The 26,635-nt window shown below is 42.9% G+C and overlaps 1 protein-coding gene across 1 annotated transcript in view; it reads left to right on the top strand.

The window, feature by feature from the left end:
* Window positions 1-22,746: 22,746 nt before the first annotated feature.
* The window catches only part of EDAR (ectodysplasin A receptor), a gene marked incomplete at both ends in the record, with an annotated part of 62,184 nt that continues 58,295 nt past the window's right edge, over window positions 22,747-26,635 (top strand). The window contains one exon of the mRNA XM_082334477.1: window positions 22,747-22,779. Within this exon, the coding sequence (XP_082190603.1) occupies window positions 22,747-22,779 (33 nt within the window). The remainder of the gene's footprint in view (window positions 22,780-26,635) is intronic.

Raw genomic sequence — 26,635 nt, forward strand, 5'->3', positions numbered from 1 at the left:
CTTGAAGCAGGCTTCCTAAAAAGTGTATCGTTACTTCCTCTTGATTTTTTTGTGTCTGTACTCATGAACAAAATATATGAATAAGTACCCTAGGATGAAGAGAGAGGGAGCTGCAAGAACAACCATTTGCAGAACGCCACCAGGTTCAAATATCACTACTACCTTTTTCAAAGTCAGTAGAGATGTGCCTTTGGATAGAGGCCAAAACTGAAGGTATATCACAGGCTGTCCCAAAACCTTTGATGTGTTCCAAGTGCAGTAGGTATGTCTAAAGTTAATACATAGAGATGCACCTGGGCTAAGCCATGCCAGGAGAGAGTTGCCCTCACCGTGGAAGTCGGATCCATCTTCTCATGAGCTCACGCCACTCAGCTGGCCATTGCGCGGGGTGGATGACCATCAATGTCTCCTTGCTGGAATGAGGTGCATAAGGTACAGTGGAGTCCAACTGGGGACAGGCAATTGGATACTGTGGAGCAGTGCTAGGGCTTGAATGCTGAAATGAAGGGTGTGGTGGTGCCAGCCTCTTCCCTGCCACGTAAAATAGTAGAAAAGTTCCTGAGCCCGTCCTGCACAAAACGTAGTCACTATTTGGTCTCTGATGGGAAAATGTTAGCATAAGCAAAGGGCTCTAGGCCAAGGAAGACTGATAACGCTTCTCCCTAGTCTTCCCACCTTCATAATTAAAAGGGGAAATGAAAAAAGGATTTAGATTGTATTAAAAGAAAAGGCACCAGGGAGCAGATTCAATTTTTGAGTCATCACAGAAATTCTCTAAAATTCAATTACAGTGATGTAGATCTGACATAGGATGTATTATTATAGTACCCCAGAGAAGGTCAATAAAGTGTATTGTAAGGTCTCTGCAAGATTTCATCAGGACCATAATATAGATAAGTCTCATTATTTCACATGTTTTGCAGCTGCTCTAACTTAATTTTCAGGGGTGCCATCATATAATTATCAAAGATGATTAAATTTTATGCCCCCAGATCTTGCAGGTTATGTCTACAGGGAAAGAGTTCAAACTTATTATATAACAGCAAGGATATAATTAGACTCTGGAGAGCGAATAAATAAATCACACTAAGCAAAAAAGGGCAACATATCTGCCAACAGACCAGCACATTTACAGCTGAAGTTAATGTCATATGATGAAAAGACCAATTTAAAGTACTGCAAATTTGTAGGTATTTCACAGAACCTTGACTTTTAACCACTTACCAGTAAAATATCTCTATTCCTTTAGATACAAAATCTGTCCACACTGACTGATGTTTTCATCTTCTCTACAAATACAGATGGGCCACAGTGACTTAATATTGCATGTGTGGGCCAGATTTTGCCTCCAGCACTCACTGTGGAATTGCAAGTGTATAAGATTTATGTATATTTAAATTCACGTTAAGTTCACAAGGGAAAAAATTAGAGAAATTGGTGGTGGGGTTATTTTCTCTAACCACAGGTGCTTGCTGCCATCTGACATGTCCTCGATATCTGGCACATCTGAATGGGGCTGGCAGATAAGACACAAGACTTGTGAGAGAGGTCTGCTCCCTCGTGAAATATCAGCTGAAGGCAGAGGGGCATGGTGGGATCTGAAATGACTCTAGTTTTTAGCAAGTTAATTTCTTCCTGAGGGGTTATTTAGCTATGGATTTTGATCCAGTGCCTGCCGAAGGACCCAGCTGTTTTGGTCACTGGGATAGGTCCCGAGACAATTTTAATCATCAGCCTATGTGGGTCAGGGATTTAACATAGGACCGTCCATTTATCAGTCTATACCTTTTGTGTGGTAAGGGAATAAATTAAGAATTGCTGATTGTGGTAACCTCACCTTGAAAAAATGTGGTGGGAATAGTGGCCAAGAGATGATGAGAATGAGGAGGAATGTGCAGAGGCTGAAAAGACCAACCCACCGGTGAGTGGAGAGAAACATGGGTGATGATAGCTGTCCTTTCCATCTATTTGAAGATAAGAAGCCAGCTGATGTCAGTGAAAAGCATGCACTGAAAACTGAGGAAAATACCTTGTATTTGGAAGTTTCATGCCATAATATTGAGTTCTTTAAGCCACGTCTGAAGCATCAGGTGTCAGCAACTTCCCAGGCAGGAGAAGTCTCCTCACTGCCCAAGATGGCTATGCCTGCGTGTCAAAATCTTACCACACAGAAGCTGATTTACCGCTGGACTTGGGGTCTGCCGTCCCCCTTCCGAGTGCTTGGCACAGCCCTGGGGTGGAGGAGCACCTGCATGGCTATGCAGCCTGACCCAGGCCCTTGGCAGCCCTGACAGCCAGTCTGGATCAGGCTTGCTTTCACCAAATGCATTTTCTTAGACAATCCTCTGTCAGTTCATGAATTTCCTTGGAGCAGCTGTGCCTGCTGTATTTGTGGTGTGAGGCAAGGGGAAGATGTTTAGAGCTTCTGGGGGAATTCAGGGAGCCTTACGAAAAATGCAGCATTTGTAATGAAGTGTAGATTTCTTTGCGGATTTAATGGGAGTACAGCTGGTGCTGCTTGGATGAGGCATTTCTGAGAAAATGACTAATTAATCATTGCTAGTTATATCCAGACTGTTTACATTTCAGCTTGTTGTACTACAGTACAACTCTGATAAAGTAGAGATGTTAAGGGCAGTTCAAACCATTTGCATTATAAGCTAGGACTTCTGTTTCTTTTCTGTCTCAGAAAACCACTTTTGCCTCTGGTACTATATGGATAAAACCCACAGAGCAAAATCCATTCTGCTGTGAACTCTTTAGTGATGCTGGGCCAGCATTATGGATCCCATTGCCACCTTAGTTCTCCTTCGTTTGGCACTGGCTGCGGCCATTATCTGAATGACTTATTTGACCTCACCTCTCTGCAGAGCCCTCTGCGCTGCTTCCCAAACCCATGCACCTCCCCACTCCCCCACCACCTCTCACTACAGTAAGTACCTGCATCTGATGTCTTCTCCCCATGTCCCCTCACTAAAATCTCATCCTGTCTCCATCTTTCTTCCCAGCTCCCATTCCCAGTCTTGCTACCTAGCTCCCAGTCCCAGTTTCCCTCTCCCTCCTCAGTCTCCAATGTTTCCTCACCAGGTTTTTCTCCTAATCTGCTTTGCATGCCCATCTCTTGCCCACTCTAAATTCAAATCATCCTTTTTCTAGGCTTCCCAAGCACTGGCAAGGTTGTTGAAATTGCTAAGTGTGGTCTTCCAGTGCCGGAGCACTCTTATTATTACCTACCTAGAGAACAGAATTTGAAGTGTGGTGCCCTGGAGGGGATAGAAATGCCTACTTTAGTCTAAAGCAAGAGGGTAGAAAAATGTGCAGGAAGACCCAAAAGCCCAAGAGCAAAGAAAGTTTCTAAGATTTTTAGAAAATGAACAGACTGGGAATGATTTGTAACTGTATTTAAAAGTGGAGTAATATTCTTAGTATTCCTAGAATGGCTTTCTATCAAGAATCTCAAAATATGCCAGTAATTAAGTAAGCCTAACAGCACTGCTGCAAGGAAAGCATAGGCTCCGTCAAGCCAGCAGATCACAAGCTGCAGAGCTAGATGCAGAACCCAGAGTTCTCATTTCACGGGGTACTCTGAAGGACTAGCTCAGAAAAATTATGGTACAATATTTAGTATTTTTATTCATGTGAAAGAAGCACAGAAAATTGGCTGCACTGTTTACCTGGGTATCATTTTGCATGCTCCTTTAGCGTGAAAATAATATGTGGATATGTTTAAATTAAATGATGTATTTGTGCATGCAAATTGGGTTTCTCACACGTAGGCAGAAGTCTCCTCAGATGTTGTATGTGCAATTTAAGAAGCTGCTTTGAACATTTGGCCCTGTATTTGCCCGAAGGAAAGAAATCCAGTACATTAAGATTACATTCTTCTGTGCCCAGCCTTAGCAGTTCATACAGCATGTTGGGTCACTGACTCTGCTAAGCATTTAAATTAACTTTTCTTAACAATTACAGTAATTAAGTCTCTCCTAAATTACAAATTAAGATCATCTGGATGCATTTTAGAAGCAAAGGTGGTATTAGAAGGGGGGAGGAAACAAGAAGTTTACCAAGTCTTCAATTATTTGTAATTTTACAGACAAGTTTGTGTTTTTGCAGACCAGGCTGTGCTGTTGCTGTGGGTATGTAAGGTGAGGTGTCTCTGCAGCACATCCTGGCCACCCTCTCTGTTCCTGCTGCTCTCCCTGCTCTTTGTGTAGCCTCTTCTGTAAGGTCTTTGTTAGGTACGCCAAAGTGCTGGTGTGAGTTTGCCATGGTTCCAGCCTCTTGTATCCATACAATTTGTTGATGTCCTCTACCTCCCTGTCTCTCTGAGCACTTGGCTGACTGGTGAGCAGCTGGCTTGCTCCAGATATGAGTCATGACATGGACCAGTATAGAAAGCACTAAGATAATGGGGGAATTTGGGCTTAAATACAAGCTTGAGCCTCAAGTGAATATGGCAGTATAGGTAGAGCCATTAGGAAAGCAACTTAATTTTTGTTTGTCCAGCATGTACCACAAATAAAGTCCAGATATCCTGTGAACTTATGGAGTAGATCTGCATAATATTTGGCCAGCAAACAATTAATTTGGCCTGTTGGTCTTTGTGGTTAACAGAGTAAAGCATCTGGGTAGTCTTGCAACAGGAAGGTGAAGGACACAGGAACATTGCAAAGGGAGTGGGTGGAAAGAGAGAAAGGGATGTATTGCAGCCAGATAATTTAATTTCAGATCATTAACAGAAGAGAATTGCTTTCTGACTTTGAAGGATATAAAAACAAGGGAGACATTTCAGACCCTGCATAAGCTGTAGAAAGAAAATGTCCAAAGGAGACCCTTGGAAGAGTTTAGCCAGTACTTACACAGTGAGAAGTCAGTATGAAGGTAAATCAGCCAGCATGGACGCTGCAGTGAGTGGCACAGGTGAGATCTATCAGTCCAGCATATGTTGCCATGCATCAGGTATGACCTCATGACCCTCATTCTGCCTTCACAAGTTTAACATTTTGTGAATGTGTTTTCAAAGTCAATTCAAGACACAAACAGAGGGCCAGACTGACTCCCATATCTTTCTCTTCAGGCACAAGAACTTAAGACATCTGTGCGGGCTGCCAGCACAGAGATGTTTTCCACTGTTGTTGAACAGTAGTTGCTTCAACAGTAGCTCATTGACTTCACAGATATTATTTACATACTTTCTAATGTTACTGAGGAGTCTTGCCCAGAGCAATCAAGACCATGGGCCAGAGAAAGCATAGAAAAATGCATCGGTTTAAAGCAAAATCTTTGGCAGTTTTCTCTGTCTCCACCCTTTAGTTTAAAAGAAAAAATAAAGAAGATGAAAGCCTTTAACCAGCAAGCAGTGAAAATGCTTGGAAGAGATCTTGGTGTAAGCCCCCAGTTTAATTCAGGCCCTACGTAGCAAGCGAGTACTTTGAATACCGTGTTGTTAGCTATACTGGAAAGGGAAACAAATACACACGCCTCTCACACACCTACATACACTTTTTATCCTGAGGATATTTTTCCAGGAATTAGCATTTTAAAATAATCTTGGAAAAAGCTTTGGATTCCTTTTGGGAGAGGATCCCAAGCAGCTTGGTTGATATGTTGTAGGAACTAAAGGCAAGGTAGGGAAGGAAAGTTCTGGTCTGAGAGAGGTAATGAACTGCTTCAGGACAAACAGAACTGGGATCCTACCTCTGAACAAGCACATGGCCTTAGAGTTCACCTTTAAAATGGAAACACGGAGGGTATTTGGAGAACAGCCTGTCAGTGGGTAGTAGATAGTGCAGATGGTGGCATCACCCATGCTTCCTGACTACCTGCTAACCTTAAATCATCTGCAGTCATAGGGAATTATTGCAACGCTGGGTTTGGTCTTTTTAACCAGCTGACAGTTTGAATTTATTATGTATTTTGAAGGTTAGTAATATAGCACAGTCGTACATTGCAGGTGATACAATACTGTATTAAAATATTAATCAAATCTGCAAACCATCTACTTTCATGAAGGCAAGTAATCTGCCAAGGAAGAAGTTATAAACAAAATGGAAATTCATTGCAATATCTTTGAAAAATGTGCTACAAGCACATATTTGGAAAAGCATCCTGAATACTTCGTCTTAATACAAGCTTCCTAGATTAAAGATGTCTTACATATATTAAGAGTGATAAAAGTGTAATTGATTTTAAGGGATGTGAATTTAAACTCTCCTGTCACTCTGCAGAAAGAGCATGGACACCAGCTGGGTAGTGAATGGAATGGGATATTCTACTAGAACTAAATATTTGGTTTGGCCAGACTTATGACCTAAGCCTCTTTGATTTTTTCCACTATTTAAGTGACAAATTGTGACATCATTGTGGTTAGTTTTACCCGTGATTTTATGATCCAAATTTCAATTAGATTTTGAGTCTGAACCAATGGCTCAAATCACCACCAATTTAGAAACCTCATTTTAAAAGATGTTTATAAGGTCAAAAGCATTCATGCCCTGTTTACACTTCTTTATTAAATTAAAGTCAAGTGATGATCATGTATTTTGTATCAAAAAACTCTACAATAATCAAAATGGTAACAAATGCTTAAAATGCTGCTCCAGTTACCCCTTCTAAGCAATTCCTCCAAGTCAGATTACTCCAGTGTTTTATTCAATGCTTACATACAATGGAGAAAAACAAACTCCAAGCTGAGAGCCTCCCGGTTTATGCCAAAAGCAAGGCATTTACAGGCTCAGGTCATGCTTGAAATATCTGCAAATAATTCTTGCAAGCTAATTCACTTTTTAGGTGGCTAAATGACCTTAGTATCCTGTAGCTATTTGAAGAGGACAACTGTTAACTGAAGAATTCTCTCACATAGCTCCCCAGAAGTGTAACAGTGAAATATATGCTTTAATATGCCGGTGACTACTGCTCTTGCTAGGTGGCAGGGCTTGCTGTGGTCAGATCAAGTTTCAGATAACTTCTGAGGGATGCAGCCTGATCCATCAAAAGAGGAGGCTGCCAGGTAGGATGGTTCATCATTTAGGCATCTCCAATGCCTACTCCTTCTTGGTTTTCTGTTCAGATCTCATAAATTGTAGTGGTATAAGAAATGCATTATTTGTGCTACTTAAAAGTACCCCATAAGTGCTCCTCTGGCAATCAAATGTGAAACTTCTGGATTCCTGGGTGTCCTGCAGGGTTTCAGTTACCTGTTTGGACAGGAAAGCTTATGGCTCTTCCTGAGGTAAAGTGTTTTTGAATAATTTGGGCCTTATACTCTTAGCAGTTTATTTTTGTGTGCAAACCAAGTATAGGAAGCCACCAGATGAGTATGGCAGTGCTGGAGACTAACTTTGCCTGACAGGCAGGGGTTACACAAGATAGATAAGGCAGAATTAGGCATCTGGGACTGAATTTAAAGAGTTACTCAAATTACTTTGCAAGTGCAAACTACAGTGTTCTGTTTAATTACATGCTAATGTACTGTGCTTTTTACTAGACTTTGCCTCCTCCGCTGTAATGTCTAAACAAGTGAAACTCCTAATCACAGGAGTTATCAAAGGTAAAGGCAAAGGGATGCAGCAGGAGAAGGAGTATTTTCACACTTCAGGCAGCTGAATGCTGTCCTGGAAACTCTGCCTGACACAACCTTGCCTTATTATCCTGCTTCCCACAGGATGCACAATACAGGCCTGACAGAGCAATAAGCTCTTGTGCTGGGTGCTACTGAATTCACTACAAGATCCTCTGGAATATATCAAGTGCTGTAGCTACTGGGATGTAGCCTGAAAAATCAGTCCTGAGGCATTTGAAATGAAATATCTGAAATTATTGGCATATTTGATCATCATTTCTCCTCTGTCTCCCTCCCTTTTCTATTAAATCAGGCTAACACCACCCGTTTTAGAGAGAAGTTGAATATACAATCAATATTGCTTGTAAAGCTCTGGAATACTGAGTGTTTTACAAGATACATCCATAATATCTTGGCAACATCCACAAGAAAGTTAATACGTTGTGTAGCAGGGCTTGCTGTTGTGTCATTAATAATGTTTCTGCTTGCACGTTGTATAAGGAAGAAAAAAGGACTGCTATAAGAGCTACCTGTTCAATGTACATTGATTGGGGCAGGTACACATCCAGTGTCTGGGGATGGAAGTTGCAGAGGCGACCTTCACTCTGGGCATACCATGAATTCTGGCTTTGCAACGTTCCCTCTTCTCTTCACAGGCATGCATATGAGTACCTAGCTGTCCAGCCGTGGATATACATATGTACCCCAAGAAACCTGCAAATTTTAATTTCAGATCTCAAAAGAAAAAAACTGAAAAAATAAACAACCATCCTTTGAAATTATATTGACTTTCGGTCATTACCAGTTTTCTCTCTCCCTCTGCAAGTTTTCCCTCATCTTGTTCTTCTTGCTAATTCTCATCACTTTCTTCCCCTAGAAGCTAATGCTCCCATCCTTCTAGCCTGTCATTGTCCCCCTCTCTTCTTTGTTCCCTCCAACCTAGCCATTGCCCCATCCCTTCCTCTCTTTCTTTCCTTCTTTTCTCACCTCCCTCCACTCACATTCATGTTTATTCCTAGCTCTTGTATTCTTCCTGTGCACCTGAGATGGGCCATTAAAAGCATAGGAGGAAGATTTCTGTTCCTCTCAGGTTGGCACTACAATGCCAATAACACTAACAAGAAATAATTACAGGGAGACAAGTTTGTCCAGTTTCCACAGTGTTGGAGCACATTCACTGCATGAAGAAAGTTTGGAGAACTGAATAACTTACTTTGCATTGTGAAAATGCAAATATCAATGTTAAGAGACTCATACCTCTCTTAGATCAGTGTGGATAGCAGCAAAAAGCAAACTACCAATTTTTCTTTCTCCAAAATTTAAATCCTTAAGTCAAAATCTGGGTTATGCTAAGGTTTCCTAATGAAAGACTTTGCTAAATATTAGCATAGGCAAAATTGCTCCCGTTCTTCTGTGACTAAGGAACTTGTAGTCTGACTTTTCAGAACTGTTATTGTCTCTGACAATTTGATACCAAAGATAGATGCACTGATAAAGTTGAACTGTTTTGAAAAGAGAGAAAATACAAGGTCAGCTCACGTTGTCTTCTTGATTTTGGACAGAACATCAGCATGTGTGTAAGCATGCATAACTTAAATTGAATATATACATATCCTAAGGGCTCCCCTAAAGGTTAGCATGATAAAGAAACTGTCTGACATTGGCATCTTCTGTGTTGGATGATTTCAGCAGAGAAATTCTAAAATTAAGTAAGATAGGCAAGAACGTCAAAGATGAAGATGGAAGAAATCTCTCATAGTACTGCAAAAGTTTGGAACAACAAATAACAAATCCAGAAGCATCAGAGATTAATGTTCTTTAATACCCATAGTTCTCTCTCCTCCCCAAATAACAAAACCTCACAAAATGTGACAAAGTTTTAGAAATATGAATATGGTAAGGAAAAGAAACCAACCGCTTAACAAATGTCTTGTCTAGAAAACATGCATCAAGGAATAAAACTAAATGAAACTATATGGAAAGACTTTGGTAAAGCAAATAATTTTACAACAGTAAGTAAAGAAATGTCAATGCATAGAAGAGGACAACATATATGCAAAAGTGAAAAATTACAATGCAAAACAATACATGCAAACAAAGATACTGCAGAGAATGATGCTACAAATCCAGATTGAAATATAGTGTAGCACAGTAAATATCCACTGATCCTTGGTTTCAAATTTTATATCCAAAGTCTAGCTCAAAAGAGCTTGAGTTGCTGACTGTCCTAGCATCCAATCTTTTTATTAAATCAATAGCAAAGCTCCAATAGACATTTGTAATGCAGGAAGAGGCCTCTTAAGAGCACTTTTAATACAAGCTCCTACAACAGTGTATCATCTCAAGTGTCCTGTACTCCATTTGTTCCTGGCCCTTCAGCTTAACTCTTTCCCAGCTTCCTTTCTTCCCTTGGCTTTTCAGACATTTGAGAAAGGGTTGTCCTTTGATCCATCCTCCTGCCTTCTCCAAAGCTCGCCTGAGCTTCGAAAGACTGTGAAGAAAATATCCTATAACATATAAAGTGTTCTCTCTCAGCAACAAGAGAAAGGGTCGTTGCATTTTGTTTTTGTTTAACTACTTCTACAGTAGTTGGCATGAGCTCAGCTTTAGGTATAAAGCAGATGATTTTCTACCACAAAACGAGAAAGTATCTCCAAGGGCCAAAGTGTCTCATAATCCTCTCTCCTTCTCCTTCTTGTGTCACCATCTCTGGACGCAAGTGTCCTGCACCATGGTGGGACAGGGGAATCACCAGCCCCTGCAGAAAAGGAAGAGGACGCGAAATGCAAAAGGGCGAGTCCCATCAGCCTCACTTAGTTGATGACAGCAGCAAGAACGCACACAAGGCAAACCCACTGTCTGTTTTAGACATGTAGTGAAAGCACTTTTCATGCCTTCCTACCTCTCCCATGGCTTGAGGGAAGACACAGGCCCTTTGGATAAACCTAAGGAATATTACAGCGACATACTCCGCCCTTGTGCCCTCTGACGTCACCAAAGGCAGGGTGGAAGGATGATTACACAACAGATATCCATGTGCCACAGAGCCCTCCATCCTGATAGAGAAGGTAAGCAGTCAGAAGTCTCACAAGTCCAGATGGCTGAGTCCATAGGTTATCATGACCCAACCCTCCTTTCCTTCCTTGTGGCCGCATATACTTATTTTGGCACTGATGCTTGCCAAGTCCCCTTGTTCTGGCGGAGTGCTCTGGGTAGAAATTTCAGATGTGTCAGAGAGGGTAGGTGGACATGTGGATGTCATAGGAGCTGAAAGGACGAGTTAATCCTTTCAGCCTAATACCAGGCATCAATGTGACAACTTAAAAAAATCCTCTCATTTTGGAGGCCCTTTGACAAAGGTAGCTCTTCTTTTTCTTTCATACTTACTTTTCCACTGTGACGGGGTCAGCAAAAAATGAGTTCACTCAGAGGCAGGATCTTGGGCACCTGCATTGCATTGCAATTTTACCTTAGGCATGGCCTGGGTACCCTGAGATCAGCAGGGCTGCTAAAAAGCTGAGAGCACATTCTGGTTGTGGCTTTTGATTGCCTTCTGCTTGGAAGACTGGGAGAAACAGAAGAATGAAAAATAACCTAATCTAGGTTAAAGATATAAAACATAAAATCCTACGGCGCCTCTCAGACCCATGATGATAAACCATCCTCAGAAAAACATCTTGCTCCAGAAGTACTGGAACTAATGAATCCTGATTTCCTACAGATTTGTGTCCTGTGGGTTGACTGACTTGTGTGGTCTAAGAAGATAAATGCTTTTTGGGTGGCTGGAGAACGTGTGAGGTCTCTCTCTGAGTGGATTTGTTGCTTTCTCATAAGGTGTGTTCACATTGCGCTTTCCCCAAATCTGGGCAATAAATTGGGGATGACTTTAGCCAGCTGCTTATCGTTACAAACTTCTGAGGATGTATTTTGTGGCCAGTAGATTCAGAAGTTTTTAGGAGGCAACACAAACATCACATGAGCCTTGTTTCCACAAGAAGTGGGCTAAAAAACTATTGTTCTCCTTCTGCCTTCTGCTCCACACTTTCTTCTGTTTCATGGTCCTGCCACCTTTGTCTCTTCTCAGGAATGGATGCACCCTGTGGGCTATAGGGAGGCAACCAAATTCCTAGTTTATTCCATGATTTCCAGTGAACCTGCCCTGCTCAGCTATTACTGCCTTCATCCTTGTCTCTCATATAACCTCATCTCAGCAAGGAATTAAGTTCAGGAACGATTCACCTGCTACTAAGAGAAGTACTAAGTACTTAGTACTACTAAGCTGACCCTTTGAAGGTCAGACAGGCTTAGCCATGTTTTGGCTGTGGTGTTGTGATACCAGCCACTACCTTTTCTTCTCTGCAGGCAAGAAGGAAGCAACTTGCTGTGTAGCCCAGGTTCAGTCTTTGACAACTGGAACCACTGAATTGAATCTCCTTCTTAATAAAATGAAAAAATGCCCAATTATAATTTAATGTCGATTCATAACATGGAGTTTGGTATGTGTTAGATAAGAACAAATGCACCCCTGTTTTCAATGGACACGTTTGCCCAACAGTATGGTGACTGTCAGGTTGGCTGTGGAGTTACAAGAACAGCATATACCAGAATACAGATTCTATGAATCTTGTATCCCAACAAGGCTGAAAGGTCTCCTCTGAGAAATATTTTCTACTGATCTACCAAGCACTGTCAGCTTTTCATACTGTATGCTGGATGCTCACGCAAATAGTTGTAATGCTGTGTTTCTCCTTCATGACCTAGACCTAGACCTAGACCTAGACCACTGCTCTAGTTGCACTCAAGCCATTTGCAGGTGTGTTGTTTTTTTCACATTTCATTTATTTTCAATGCAGCGTTAAATAATGTTATTTTACATTTTCTGATTTTAAGGAACACTGTCTTTGCAGAAATACTGGCAATTCCCTCAAGCAGAGCTAGGTGACAGCCAGAATTTGCAACCTTTAGAAAGCTCAACAGTATAAGAATATTTCTGTTTTGCTTTGGAAGAGGAGAATCAGTAGTTCAGAAAGGTAGCTATGACATTTTCAATTTGAAAAACGTCAAAGTTATTCCTTTAGAATTTGCTAAAAGCAACAGGGAGCTGTGTGTGCCCTGGGCTGCCCACAGCTCCTGGGGACCCAGCGATTCTTGGGGTCTCCCATGCCGTCCCGCCCCGATGGAGTCCTGTGGAAAGTCCGGGGGGTCCCCAAACCTGCTGCTGAAGGGTAGGAAAGTGAGGAGGGCTTCAGAGGAGTAACCCCAAATTCCCTCAAAATCAAGGTATTTGTGCAGAATAGCTTGATTTTGACATACCAACATTCGCTGAATTGAACCAGTTCAATCCTCAAACTTCCCCCTCGTCCCTTCTACTCCCGGGAGCTTCCCAGAAGCGTTCCCCTGCTCTGCGCCCCAGGCTCCGGCTCCCCTTCTCCGAGCCAAACCTGATAAAACTTCTTTTCCTCCTGTTGACCACCAAAATCCGAACTCGGCAGGAGCGAGAAAGGGATGCGGGGCTCCTCCTCATCCTGCGGTGCACCTCTAGGTGGGGTAGGCGAGTTTCCGCAGCGAGCGGAGCCCGCTCCTGCGCCTTCGCCTTTGGGAAACTTCCCCAGCAGCGAGCAAGCGGGGAAGGAGAAGTTGTTGGGAAGACCCGTGAGCCTGCAAAGGGAGAGCGGGGCCGGCGGCTGAGGGCTTTGGTGCGTTTGGGCTCCCTGGAACCGAGCTGGGGACATGCATGACAAGCTCTGCGAGAAGAGGAGACGCGCGTTGGCTGTGCCCAAGCCTCAGCACCTGTGAGAGCCCGACCCAGTGGTTACCCCCAGCCCTGTACCCGTCGGAGGACCTCTTCTCCGGGCTTCAGCGGTGGTGAGCTCATCTGCGCAAGGTAGGCTTGCGTCGAGCGTGTTCGCCTCTCCCCAAAGCCGGTGTGGCTCTGGGACAGGAGCTGCTCTGTCGTGGGGATGTCACTGAGGGCTGTGGCTGGAAATCGAGTCGTTTTTAGGTTTCGTTTGAACGAGATCTACCGTTCAGTGAGTTTCTCTGCTCCTGGCATTTGACTAAAGAACTGCTTTTTTCTGTGAATGCTAGAAAGTGCCTACAGTTCCTGGTAGTATCTTTGATTAAAAGCTAAAGTTTCCTCACACCGAGTGTGTTTTAGACTTTTTTATTATAATTAAAAGTACTGATGTTCTGACAAGTTCACAAACTCTAGAGGATCCAGCGGGTTTTTTTTATTTTGAGTGGAAGTACATGTCTCCAGAGGACCGTGGAACTGCTGTTTTGGGTTTTGTGTTAACATTGCAAACTAATTTGCCTGTATGTTTTAGGGCTGTTACTATACTTGTGAAATCACGACCAATGCTGTAAGATACCGCAGCATCAGTAGTGTGGTAGCTGGCTGCATATACATGTGAATACATGTTTGTAGCATGCCGATTTTTATTTTCCCTGCTTCCACAATCTCGCTGTTAAAGGGTGCTGTGGGACTGATGTCAGGAGAGGAAAGCTGGCTGCCGCCCACACCGAGGAGTGCCTGGGCAGCAGTGGCATCACATACCTGCTCCAAGCACGGTACGCTATAGCCGTACACAGTGCTGGAGTAGCTTTGAAATGCCCAGCTCAGCTACTTCTGGGGGAGCAGAGAGGTCAGCCAGGGCTGCAAAACCTACTCCAACAGTAAAGTGCCCTGCATGAGCCTTGCATGACTATAAAAGACTGTCATCGGTACTGAGCTGGGTGTTTATAGCTGCTGCTGCCATGGCTACAGCACTGATACCGTGGATTAGAAAAAGTGCAACTAGACACTTGTATGCCTAAGAGAAAAAGTGTTTTCCTTTTTGCAACCAGTGGAGCTTTAGATATTACATAAAGGAGCACTGGATAGCACTTTGGATCTGTCCCCCATGGGATGACGGGTGAGATCCTCATCTAGTGCAACAGTGCCAAGGAGCTTAGTGATCACTGCCTCCTTGGAGTACCACCCAAAACCTCTTTATACGCCTCAAGCCACAAGGAAAGCTTTCACACCTACGGCTGCTGTTCGTTGGAATAGACAAGGCCTATGGCTACTGCTGCCACTCCTCTACAGCAGAGGTGGGAGATGATGTTGTACACTGCAGTTTCAAATGATAGGTCTTGAAATGTTTTGGGCAAATGGTGGAAAACTCTGGCAGCTCTATAAGAAAAATCATGGGAGATCGCAAATTTTTAAAGGAAATTAATGTGATTGTGCAAAGTGGAGTCAAACCCTATGACTATGATCAAGATTACTCAGTTCTTTGTTCTTCTCTGTCAGAAATGTCTAAGATGTGGAAAGTGAAAAGAAAAGAAAGTTTAGGCATCCTCTATTCAAAACCAACACTGATAAATTAATTTTGAAATTAAATGGAACAAGAACAATCATATGAAGGAAATATATTATATTCATCAGCAGCCAGTTTGGCTCCACACCACTCAGTGGGAATAATTTCACCTTCACATAAGCTCCTGTGAGCCCAATTTCACTGGAGACAAGGGTGAAACTGTTACCAAAGCTTGGCCCAGCTCTTTTGGTTGGTAGGGTACAGCATAGTTGTGTTGCTGTTTGCAGTAATGTAGTCTGACCGCAACAAAGAGCTCAGATGAGAATGTGCCCAGAAAAAGCCAGCAGGCTTTTTTTTGGAGTAGATAGATAGCTTTTACAGAAAACTGCTGCCATAAATAGGCATTTTTTTTTCTCTATTGCAGCTAGATGGAAAACATGCGATGTTTTTATTTTTCACATCAGATCGTGAGATGGTCATTTTCAAGGGACCGTACTGAATTGTATGTCATGGAAATTATCTCACTGAAAATGTTGAACTGAATGTAGTTGTACCATAGAGGTGTTTAGAATTCCTCTGAAAATGGCTTCACGTGAAACATTTCAACTTTACATGTAAGGGTGACATTTCTTGGAGGACTGGAATATTTTGACAGAGTCTACAGTTTCTAATTGAACCCATATAGCCCTGCTAGATAAATAGTCCAAGTGTCAGTTTTCAAAAAATAGCAGCATAAGCTTTTGAAGATAAGATTAATATTAAGATAATGTTTTTCTCATGTTGTCATCAGTGGAGGAATTCCCCTCTAATATCCTCAACAGAGTTGTTTCCTTTAACCGTGCTAGGATGGAACTGGGTTTCAGATCATATCTATGCTGCTTCTCTTCTCGGCTAAAGGGTAGATAAATTGCAACGTGAGCTACTGCCTATAGCAGAATAACCTGAGAGGCTCCAGCGTGACCACACCTGGCATGAGTCATTTGTGAGGAGCTGGGGGTAGATCAGCCTTTCCATTCACTCCTGTTAAAGGTATTCCATTTCTCCCTCTGGTTATTCTCCAAACCAGGCCTTTGCTGCCTTCTGGTGCCCTCCTGACCCTCAAGACCCACTATATTTTTTATGATGCATCCAGAAGATAACAGGTGCCCCTTTTTACCCAACAGCTCCTGGAGCAGCAGCTCTTGTTGGGGAAAACCCATCGTTCCTCATATGTAGAAATGTTCTGGCCAGTGCGTCATTAGGGCAGGGAGTCGTTTGCAAAAACAAAGACACTTTCTTGCGATGTATATTCCAAGAAGGTAAGTCCCTGTAAAGAATTAGATATTACTGAACAAGGATGGAATTGTGACATTTATGACTGACTGCCTTGGCAAGTATTATTGATGTGTGCCAATGGTCACCATGTTGACAAAGTGCTTGGCCATACTTTTCCCAGAAAACTAAGAACTTGGCTTCATACAGCAGAAGGCTAGGACATCCAAATACTATTTGGAGGCCAAGTAACTTGTTGTTCTTTTGTTTGATTTATCACTCATCATCCAATTCTATAAAAAACAAACTGAGATCCTGGGCCCATGCAGTCGATGGCAGAGCTCCCACAAGGGTGGTGCGCCCAGCTCTTGCAGGCTCTGTGGCAACATTTAGTGATCAAACACTGCTTCCTGAACCATGTTAGGTTTGCACACATTTCTTCTGACTTGACATAGCTCAGATCTTTGTTTCTTCCCACCAGGGAAATCAGAACAAAAGTAAAGAGGAAGTTGTTTTCAAATTCAGAAGGAGTCCATTAGAAACAAAAGAATAAAAGATAAACAAAGACTATTTTAAAGCATTATCTGCTATTGTCTTCTGAAGAAGTTAAAGCTTTGCCAGTGGATTTTCAAATCTCTGCCGAGATGGAGTCAGGGCCACATCCTCCTGATCCGACACTAGCGAGTGCTGGTTTTGAACTGTCAGAAATGGCAGTCTGTGAAGTTAATCCACAATGCTTGAGCTGAATCACTCGCCATGAATCTAGCAACAGGTTTTACATTACCACATTACCATAACGTCTGACCATCTGCAGTGCAAAATCAATAGCAAAGACCCTGGTGGATTTCAGAGAGTTTCTGGCATTTATTCTTTTTCAGATTCAGTTCTGCAGAGCTGAGCTTTTTTTGGATTTGGTGCCTTAAATTCTGCTCATTTCCTTTTTGGGAGGGGAGGACTGGTAAGATTTTATGTGGCAGAAGGGCCTGCCAGAGCTGTGTCAGTTTTATAGCAGAAAGGCTTTTTCAGGAGGTTGATGTTGCCTCATTCCCTGCCGCACAAGAAACCTCTCCAGCAGTTGGTGGTATCTCAGCTGACTCTTGCCTGACTTGCACATGAGGTTAGGAGGGTATTGATGAACTGACTGTCCAGGAGCCTGCTCTGATAATAAACATGCACAGGGTAAACTGTGTTTTGGGACTGTTACTTGTCAATGGCCACTGGGGAGGTGGGGAGGAAAACCAAAAGAGTTTATAACATTTAGCTTGACTACGCTTGTGGCATCCTGAAATATTCATAGAACTGAGACCCTTTTGATCTTAAAGGCCAAGATCAACCTAGTTGCAAACCTCCAGCATCCGGCCCTTCCCAACCAATCTTCAATGAGATGTTTGCTTCCCTGCTGGAGCGTGGCATAGAAAGATATATGAGCTCCAGTTTCTTACTGTCTTTGTCTCTGCTGTGCAAATGCTGATGGATGTATATCCCCTGCAGATCATGTTAATGAGCCTTGGGATCATTAGGCTTTACGGCCAGGGCATGGTGCTGCAAATCTTGGCTGAATCCAAGTCCAAGCTAGCTCTTTGGTAAGAAGGTACCCTGGAAAGATTCACTTTTTTCCCTGCCTCCCCTGGAGGTTGTGTTGTATATGAAGCTCTGTTAGACCAGCCTTTATCCTCTGTTCAGCAATGTAACAGGCTGAGGACCAAAGCAGAAACATATGGCCAAGCACTGAGAGAGCTTTTAGTTCTGACAGTGCATCCATCTCTTCCTTCAGATATATCACAAAGAAAAACTACTGAAGTGCCAGTTAAGCAGCATACAATTATTTGCAGATTGAGTGTCAGGATTTTTCTTTTCATTTTAGGCAAGAACCATTTTAATACTTCAGGATTAGATATTTATAATTATCCATGCTAGAAGGATGCATTCTTGTGACATGCTCCATTTTTCTCTCACAGCTGTATACACACTCCACTGCTTGGGAGAAGGCCCAGGGAGGGAAAGAGATCTGTATACTAATAGCTGATAAACTGAGGCTTTATAGAAAGTGGCATCTGTCACTGAAAAGAAGGAGACAAAAAGGCCCTGTGCATCCAGATCACACATCTTGGAAGAGAAAAACTGGGACTGCAAAAATATGAGGAACAGACGAGATCAAAGGCTAAAAATGGCAGAATCTGTTAAACTACCTGGTGCTGGTTTATAGCCTGCTATAGTTAGGAACTGTGAAACAGACGGCATCCTCAAATATGGGACTTAAATTTACCACTTATAACAAAAAGGAGTTTGAAACTACCATCCTAAAGTAAAGTTTCTCTTTCTATCAGAGTCAACAAAAAATTTGCAATAGACCTCAAAGAAACAGAGTTTAGTCAGTGCTGAGCACAGTTTAATACTGTCCCTGAAGGGCAGTTGCAAAAGAAAAATTCCAATCAACAACAACGACAAAAAAATAAACCCCACAAAACGCCAAGAAAAGGCTGGGGATGTGTTCTCTTTTTGTCAATTGAGATTTTGCCATTTCTTTGCTCGGTGGGTAGCTGGTGACAATGTGTCCCCTGAGTTATATGCATTTCTATTTCCAAAAATAGGAGAGAGTGACCCATGGGCTGCCACCCATCCAGTGGCCCGTGACAGGGGGGCAAGCGAAGCAGCACCACCTTCAGCTGGCCACCCCCTTTCTTTCTGAGTCTTTCCCACCTGCACAGCAGGCATGGCTCAATGGCTCGTGGACTTGCCTCCAAGCTGTGGGAGTTTACGGGCTGGCAGATCCACGTGAGCTGCGCCTGGCGTGAAGTCTGGCAGTCTGAAACTGGATTCACGAAGCGTTCAGTTGTGCGGGCTGCAGGAGGGCAGTAATTTCCAAGAGAGGGGCAGAGTGCACAGCTGAGGGCAGTAACTATCTCAGCTGTCACCATTTAATCCATCACCAAGTCTGAGTGTCAGCACCCTCCAAGAGAGACAAAAGCAGAACCAAGTATCCAAGTATTGTAGCGTGCAGATTTATTTCATTACGTTCAAATAATTCCCCATGATGAGCCTTGTCTCTTTAAATTTTCCATACAGAAAAAGCATATGCTAACATATTGCCAATTCGAGGGGTATTTTTTTGTGTGCATGTGTAGATCCAGTTGGTTTCTTTGGGATGTAAAATACAAAGGAAAAAACCATTGTTCTTTCCTTGCTCTCAATTTTCAAAAATTGCCAGTTCTCATAAGCAGACCAAAACAGATAACAGATGGCATTGACTAACAACAAGGAAACCTAGATGCAAATACAGTACGGTATATGAAGAATGTCTCTGATGTGGCAGGGTTATGTTTTCGATCATGGTTTCTAACCAGTTCTGAGAAAAATCCTGCACTAGCAGTTTGTGGTATTCAATTGGATGTGAAGGGTGCAAATAATTCTGCTGGTGACCAAATGACAAAATTGGTAATAAATGAATAAATAAATACATAAATAAACAAATAAACATACAGGGGTTTGATCCACTTCCCAGTAAAGTTGACTGGAGACTCTCCAGTAACATCAGCAGCTATTCGAACAGGACCTGCATGCCCATTTCTGATTTTCATCCAAGGTCCAGATGTACACAGGGTATGCTACAAAAGAGAAATAAAAGGTTCTTTGCTGTGGATGCTTTCCTGGCCCAAGCAAGGAGCCACTGGTTTTCACGGACATCAAAGCTAGACACTGTGAAGGGTCACTCAGAGAAGGCAGAAGGTCCAGCATGTCAGCCACACGGGTCCCAAGCAGCCGCTGTGCCCCTGCCCCCCTCACTCCCCCCAACATGGAGATCTTTACAATGAACCAGGAGCCACAGCTGGGCTGAGCCACAGGGATTTGTCCATAGCTGTGCGGTGCAGGTCTCTGAGAGCTTGTATAAGGTTGCTTGCAATTTAGCTTAGGTGGAAGTCAGACTAGACAAACAAACAGGTATCTCTGGTGAGAGCATCTCTGCATGGGGAAACACCAGGAGCGCTTTGAGGAGGTAGTGATTGATGCCCTCGGGGATTAGGCGCATGGGTGAGGTGAGTCCACATGTAGATGAGACATCTGGCTGCAGATTGATGAGCATACACATTTTCCACTCACTCCTGCCCACAATGTCACCTCTGCCTCAGCTTTTAAATTCTAGCCTCCAGAATAGGGAAAGACAACACGGGTTAAAATACACTAAAATCCCACCAGCTTCTCTTTCCACTGAGAGTGATTCTCTTCTTGTAGCGAATGGATATTGGATCCATCCCCAGGAATGGACGATAGAGGTCTGAGTAGCTGGAAAGTTGAGGTCTGATGTCTTGGTCGGGTGCGACTACAATTGCATGCTCTCCTCCTGCAGAAAAGAGTGCTCACCAAATCTCCAGTGTAATACAGAGCGCTTGCTTCTTGTGCTGCAGAGCCCTAAGATACCAGGCCTTCTATGCAAGGCAACAGACAGACAAATGCACTCAAAATGACAGAGCAATTTCTAATATTTACTCTCTTTGCCTCTACCCTCAGTGCTTGTACAGGCAGATCCATGGCAGTGAGCACAGCCTTACCTTGTTGGTAGAAGGATGTGGTTAAATGCTCGCTGTTTCTTCTAGAAAATGAGCATGTTGATGTGGTGCCAGTCAAATACTGGTGGAAGTTTGAGAGAGCCTGTGTAGCTCACTTGTTCACTGGTGCTCCACTCGTAAGTCATGTGCCTGTCCTGTGCCTTTGCTGGTAAAATACCTTTTCTCTAGCCCTTCTCCCATACGACACTGAATCTATGCCTATAGAGAGCATCAGAGCATCAACAGTTTTCCTCATCATATGAGAAATGTATAAAATTCAATTTTTCTTTGAAGTACTTCTTAACACTCCTTTAGCGTTCAAGTAAAGCTGTCACTGAGTTCACTGAGGTTTGCCCACGCAAGGAACAAAGGCTCTGTCCCCTTGAGAGTATGCAAGCCATTTTCTAGTAATTTGTCTGCTAAGATGACAGATTTCCTTATTATAGCACTGAAAACAGGAACTTCACTGTCTTCTAACAGAAATGACTTTACATATTTTATGAAGCTGAGCCAAAGGCACTGCTCTTGTTAGCTGGAGTTGGTGGCTGTTTGGTTGGTCTGGACATGAGAATTATCTACTTCCCCTTCCTCTTTTTTGTTTTTGTTAATGAAGGCTTTATACCTGACTAAAATACATAGCTATATTTCTCCCTTCAGGTCATGTTATCGGAAGCTTTGAGTTGGGGGTGGGGGTAGAAAAGTTCACTTACTAAATAAGATTAAAGCAATTAAAGGCTAAGACTCATATTTAATTTTCCCTCGTAGATGCAATTTTTCATGCAGTGACAGCATCAAAACCTTTTTAAGTTTTATAGCTATTTCACATTTGGCAGAAACAACAGGAAACCATCTGTAGCAAAGCAGGATTGTTGTAAGCATAATATTCAGTAATAAAAAAAAGATTAAAAGAAAACAGTGTTATCTTTACGTGATAGCTTTGAAGGCGCAAGGAGCAGGATGCTTGCATTTGCCCATCTATCTACTAACATCATAAAAAGTTACTAGATGAGGCAACCACGTAGAAAGTTGAGTATTTCAGCAGAAGGAAGAAGTCCAATAGAAAATTTGACTTTTGGTTTCTTGAGATTTCCTTGACTGTAAAGATGCTTGTGCAGAGGGGGCTCTATATGACTGTTTTCTGTATATCGTGACTTACATGGCAGAGCTTATAAGCACACACACAACTTCAAACAGGCAAGTTGTCCCACAGAAGGCGAGTAAGCTACTCATGTTCTTAAGATTTAACTCCATGCTTGAAAGTCTTTTCTGGACCAGGGAAATAAAAGTAAATTGTGGAAATTCAAATGGCTCATATAGCCCTCTGTTCCCTTATGGCAAAGTGTATTTGTTCTAGCTTTGTTGTGTTTTATGTGCTGGAAAGGAGACATCCAGACTGAAAGAGTGCATGCTCATCAGTTGCAGGTGAAAAATACTTTTTGCTGAAACATATTTTGTTAATTTGTGTGTCATATCCTGAGGCTGCAGTTTTAGGGGTGCTCATGGTAGCCACTGAATACCTCTGAAGACCATGGTCAGTCCTGTAAAGTTGTTGCAGTACTATAAGTATGCTCAAATTTCTGGTCATGCCAAAATACTTGTCAGTGTCTGTTCAACAAAGGGAAGGAACCATTTTCTCAGGTATGCTCTAAAATTTAGCCTGGGCTCTTTTCTCAATATATGTTGAAATTTTGACTAGTGAATGAGAAACAAATCAACCCACCTGTAATTTCTGTGTTACTCACAGTGTTTCACGTATTAATAATCAGACCTAGTTTTAAGATAACGTTTTGCTGTGCAAAAGTCAAAATATGTCAGGGAACTGCAATATCATCTTGTTATTAATGTCTTAAATTATAGCTAGACACCCTGTTTTTCCAGTTTTCAAGGCAAGTTTGAAGGCTTTTTTTCAAGTGCTGAGCTGATGAGACATTAAAGGTTTCTTTTGCAAATAGTTTGGCTGTTGGGTTGCTCCTTTCACTCACACCTGCCCCTTAACTTAGAAATCGTCTCCGCCTCTTCAGCATCAAACACTGAATTTACATAGGCACAAAGAAAGTGTGGAAGGCCAACAGTTCGTGCCGTCATTAAGATGGGAATGCAAGAAGAACAAAGCAGCACGATGGTAAGAGAAATATCACAATACCCTACCTTTCTGCGAGGCTGACTAACCAGGGCTTTCCCACAGGAGGGAATGGCGCTGAGGATACCGCAGGATTAGCAGATGCATGTAGGGCTGCTGGCAATGACTAAGCCGGTAACAGCGAGCAAGTCGAAGTTCTAGACATGAGTCAGGTTTTGAACTTGTTGTGGTTTGTAGCGGCTCAAAAGGCTTTGTACGGCATCACTGTACGAGTCTGCGACTGCGAAGTGATGGGCTTACAGCTGGTAGAGCCACTGTCTGCTTTGGAAGGGAATGCTTGCTTTCAGCAAAACGTTGTAGTCAAGCTCAACTGCACGCGTCGCTCACCCACAGCACAGCCTTGGGTGTGCCTATCACTTACATTATTTTAATGCCTTCCCAAATTACTCTGGCTTATTAATTCAGTAAGTTCTTTCTAATTATACAAGCATCCCTGAAGAATTTCAGAGACGCACATAAGAAGTGGTAAAGTTATTTCTTAAAAAATGTGTGACAAAAATAAGAAAAAAGTGGTGGAATGATATATGTTTACCACCTGAAGTAATTTTTTATATGTGTGCATGCCTTTTTCTTCTGGAATTCTAAAACACAGAAGCAAAGAAAATGAGAAGGGAGCATGGTGTCTGGATTTGGTTTGTTCCTTCAGGACTTTTTGTTCATCCCTTTTAAAACAAGTTTGGTGGAAAGACTTGAGTGGAAAGACTGGAGATGTTCCCTCAGTCCTGATGTTGTAGGTGTTTTTGCCATTTCTTTTTAAAAACTGCTGATGTGCTTTTATTTGCTGTTGTGCTTTTATTTGCTGTTGCCTGTGCCTATGACTGAACTGGACAAAAATTTAAAGAAAAGGTACAACTGCTGCATGAGCTGTCAAAACTGTATTAGTTTAATCAAAATGAATGAAAGGGAAAGGCATCCGCTTTTTCCCTTGCAAAGCAAAGTGCAAAGGCAGTGCTAACAGCTCAAAGTTCTCCAGAAATATATGCAGAAGCAAAGCTGCTATCTGTGCTATTTTCCCTATCATTACTGATGCTAGCTGGATTAATTTAACAAGCCTTACACACAGACCTTTGCTTAGCTGCATAGACGTCCATTTTTGCAGAACAGATGAAAATTCATAAACAGTTCTGTTTAACTTTGCATTATTTTTCATCTGGAGTTTTCACCCTTTTTCATATATACAGATGAAACACTTTTCCTTAATCAGAGAACAGCAATTAGAGATGGGTGTGTGAAAAGTGCATAGAATAGCAGGCAGTCTCTGAATCTTTTCGTTCAGGAGTACTCTGAGGTGAGAAGCAGATATTTTCTGTTAGCTCATCTTCATGGACTTAATCCCATGGAGGAACTTGGGTGCCTAGAAGACCTGTTACTTCACATGCTGAAGTCTAAAATTTAGAGCCTAAGAAACGTTGCTCGCCTACCTCTTCACCCCAGAGGTACCTACATTCCTTAACACCCACGTTTGCATCCACTGAGTTCCTTGCATGCCTGAACGTGTGCTTCTGGACATGCTTTACCTGGCCTGGGCTGTGCTGGATGAACAGACCCACACGCCGCGCGTACGTAGTGCCAATGAGAATGGTCGCATTGTTACTTTTAGCCCATGCTTAGAGAACTCAGGTGGGAGATCTGGACTCGATGTGTGCCCCAGCCCGGGGAGACTTCAGCTGTTTCTCCCACAACAGTGCCCCCAGCCCCACCTCTTGTGTGTTCTGGAAGAGGTGTCTATCCATCCCTCTTTTTTTAACTAACTGGTACATTTTCCTAGGTATAAGTGACTATTTGGAGAGCAAAAGAAAAATAATGCTGCTGCCTGGTGGCTAGAGTACTTGCCAGGGCATATGGAGAGGTGAGCTCTGGGGAATACTCAATGTAAGATATTTAAATTTTCATCAGAGTAAGAACTGGAGCCCAGTTTCCAAACCCTGTCCCAGGTGGTGCCCTCGTTGCTAGGTTTAGGAGTCATGTGTCTGAGCGAAAAAGAGAAAAAAACGTCTCATGCAAAACAGAAAAGCATCAACAGGATGGAGCCAGGGAGCCCCTGCAGCCGTGCTGCCTGGCTGGGGACTCGGGGCTGTCCCCCCTCCGTGGAGCCCGCCCAGCCTGCCCCCAGCCACTGGGGGGAAAGATTTCCAAACTGATGTTCAAACAAAGGAGGATGCTTTCTGCAGGCAGGCAGAGGCATTTGGCCTTGCATCGCCCCATGGATGAAGGGGTTATTAAGGGCAAAGAGGTGGAGCAGCGCTAGCTCTGTGTTTTGTGAAAGAGAAGTGCCCTGTAGGAGGGGTTCCATAGGCTGGATTTTGGGGACAGCCTGGAGAACTGAATGGCAAAGCCTTGCGAGGTTCCTAAGCCTTGCCAGGGTCATGGCCGAGGCATATCTGCTGGCTTTTGAGGGTCTCCGTTTTGAGGTATCTTGCTCTCCCCAGGCTCTGGCTGTAGCAAGGATGCTGCCACCTCTTGTGGCTTCCACAGGGCACTGAGTTCATCACTGCTCTTATTGTGAATCTGGACTGATCCCTGCCAAAGCAGGGAGCTTTCTTAGGAAAAATGCACTAGAGATTAGTCCGGGAAAGTTTAAATGAGGAATGGCTAAGAGGCCAATAGGTCCAGGAGTACCAGCACAAATGAAGGTTGATTTCTGATGGATCAATGTCTTGTGGCTGATCGCCAGCTCCAAGGGAAGCTCTCCGCACTGGGACATTTGCAAAGACCTTGTTGCCATGTGCATTTGTTGGTGGCTCACAGGGCAGCCTCTTCCCGCGCTGGAGCACACCAGGCTCCCTGGCCCAGCCACCTGCATCATGAAACCTCCGGGGACTGGGTTTCTCCCTGCATCGTCCGGGTGGGCAGGACGGCTGGGGAGAGGTGCTGAGGGGTGCACAGGTAAGCCAGGGAGGGTGGGTGGGAAATTACAGCATAGACACACAAGCACCATTCACTTTGAAATCCACTTAAAATTGGGGTAAATACACCCAGTTTAAAAAAAACAAAAAAACAAAAAAACAAAAAAAAAACCCAAAAAAACCAAAAAAACAGCCCTCCTGCAACTATCCAATAACCCCATGGTTTTGGCACTGACTTGAGAGGCAGAAGTTGGAAGTTCAGCTCCCTGTTCCAAATTAAACAGAGGGAGTATTTGATGTCCTGTTTTACTCAGAGTGTGTCATACTACTCTGCTAATAAATTGATCTGTGGAAACCATATACTCCTCTGAAATGTGTTAACCATACCCTGTATGCAAGCCTTTAGTGCTTACTAAGAAGAGTGGCAATGCTTTTTAATTTGTTCAAGAACAGCTATACAGAGTGCAAGTAGAGAGCACAGCTGAGATTTAGGAGCAAGTTGTTGCAGGGGCAAACTTCAGTGAAGGAGTAATAGGTGGTATAAATGTGGTTGTCTTAGGTTTTCATTTCCAGACTTCTGATTGGTTTTGAAGTAAAAATGGTCTACAGGAATTATAATATTTTCTGAACATTGAAGGTAGACTTCAAAAAACCGCTTTTATTGTAGACTATTAGGTTTTCATTTAAAAGATTTTGCTAACTGCACTAATACACTTTTCTCTGAGTAGGCCCGCTGATTTCAGCTGCCGATGCTGCTCCATGAGCAGGGGCAGCATGATCTGGTCTATGCGTTTTGAAGACTAAAGTTATTCCCTTTCAGTGAATTTTGTTTTATGAGGCACATAAATTAGGGAGAGCCATTTTGTAGCTCTGTATCCAACTTTGGCTTCTTCCTACAAGAAGAATGAATGTGTGGGAGATAAACAGGACCTCAGGGATTCAGGTGAGGAGCTTTATATATGTAACAGTCTGAGCAAGGAAAATGTACAGAA

Source organism: Platalea leucorodia (genome assembly GCF_965183815.1).
Source record: "Platalea leucorodia genome assembly, chromosome: 2".
Lineage (NCBI taxonomy): Eukaryota > Metazoa > Chordata > Aves > Pelecaniformes > Threskiornithidae > Platalea > Platalea leucorodia.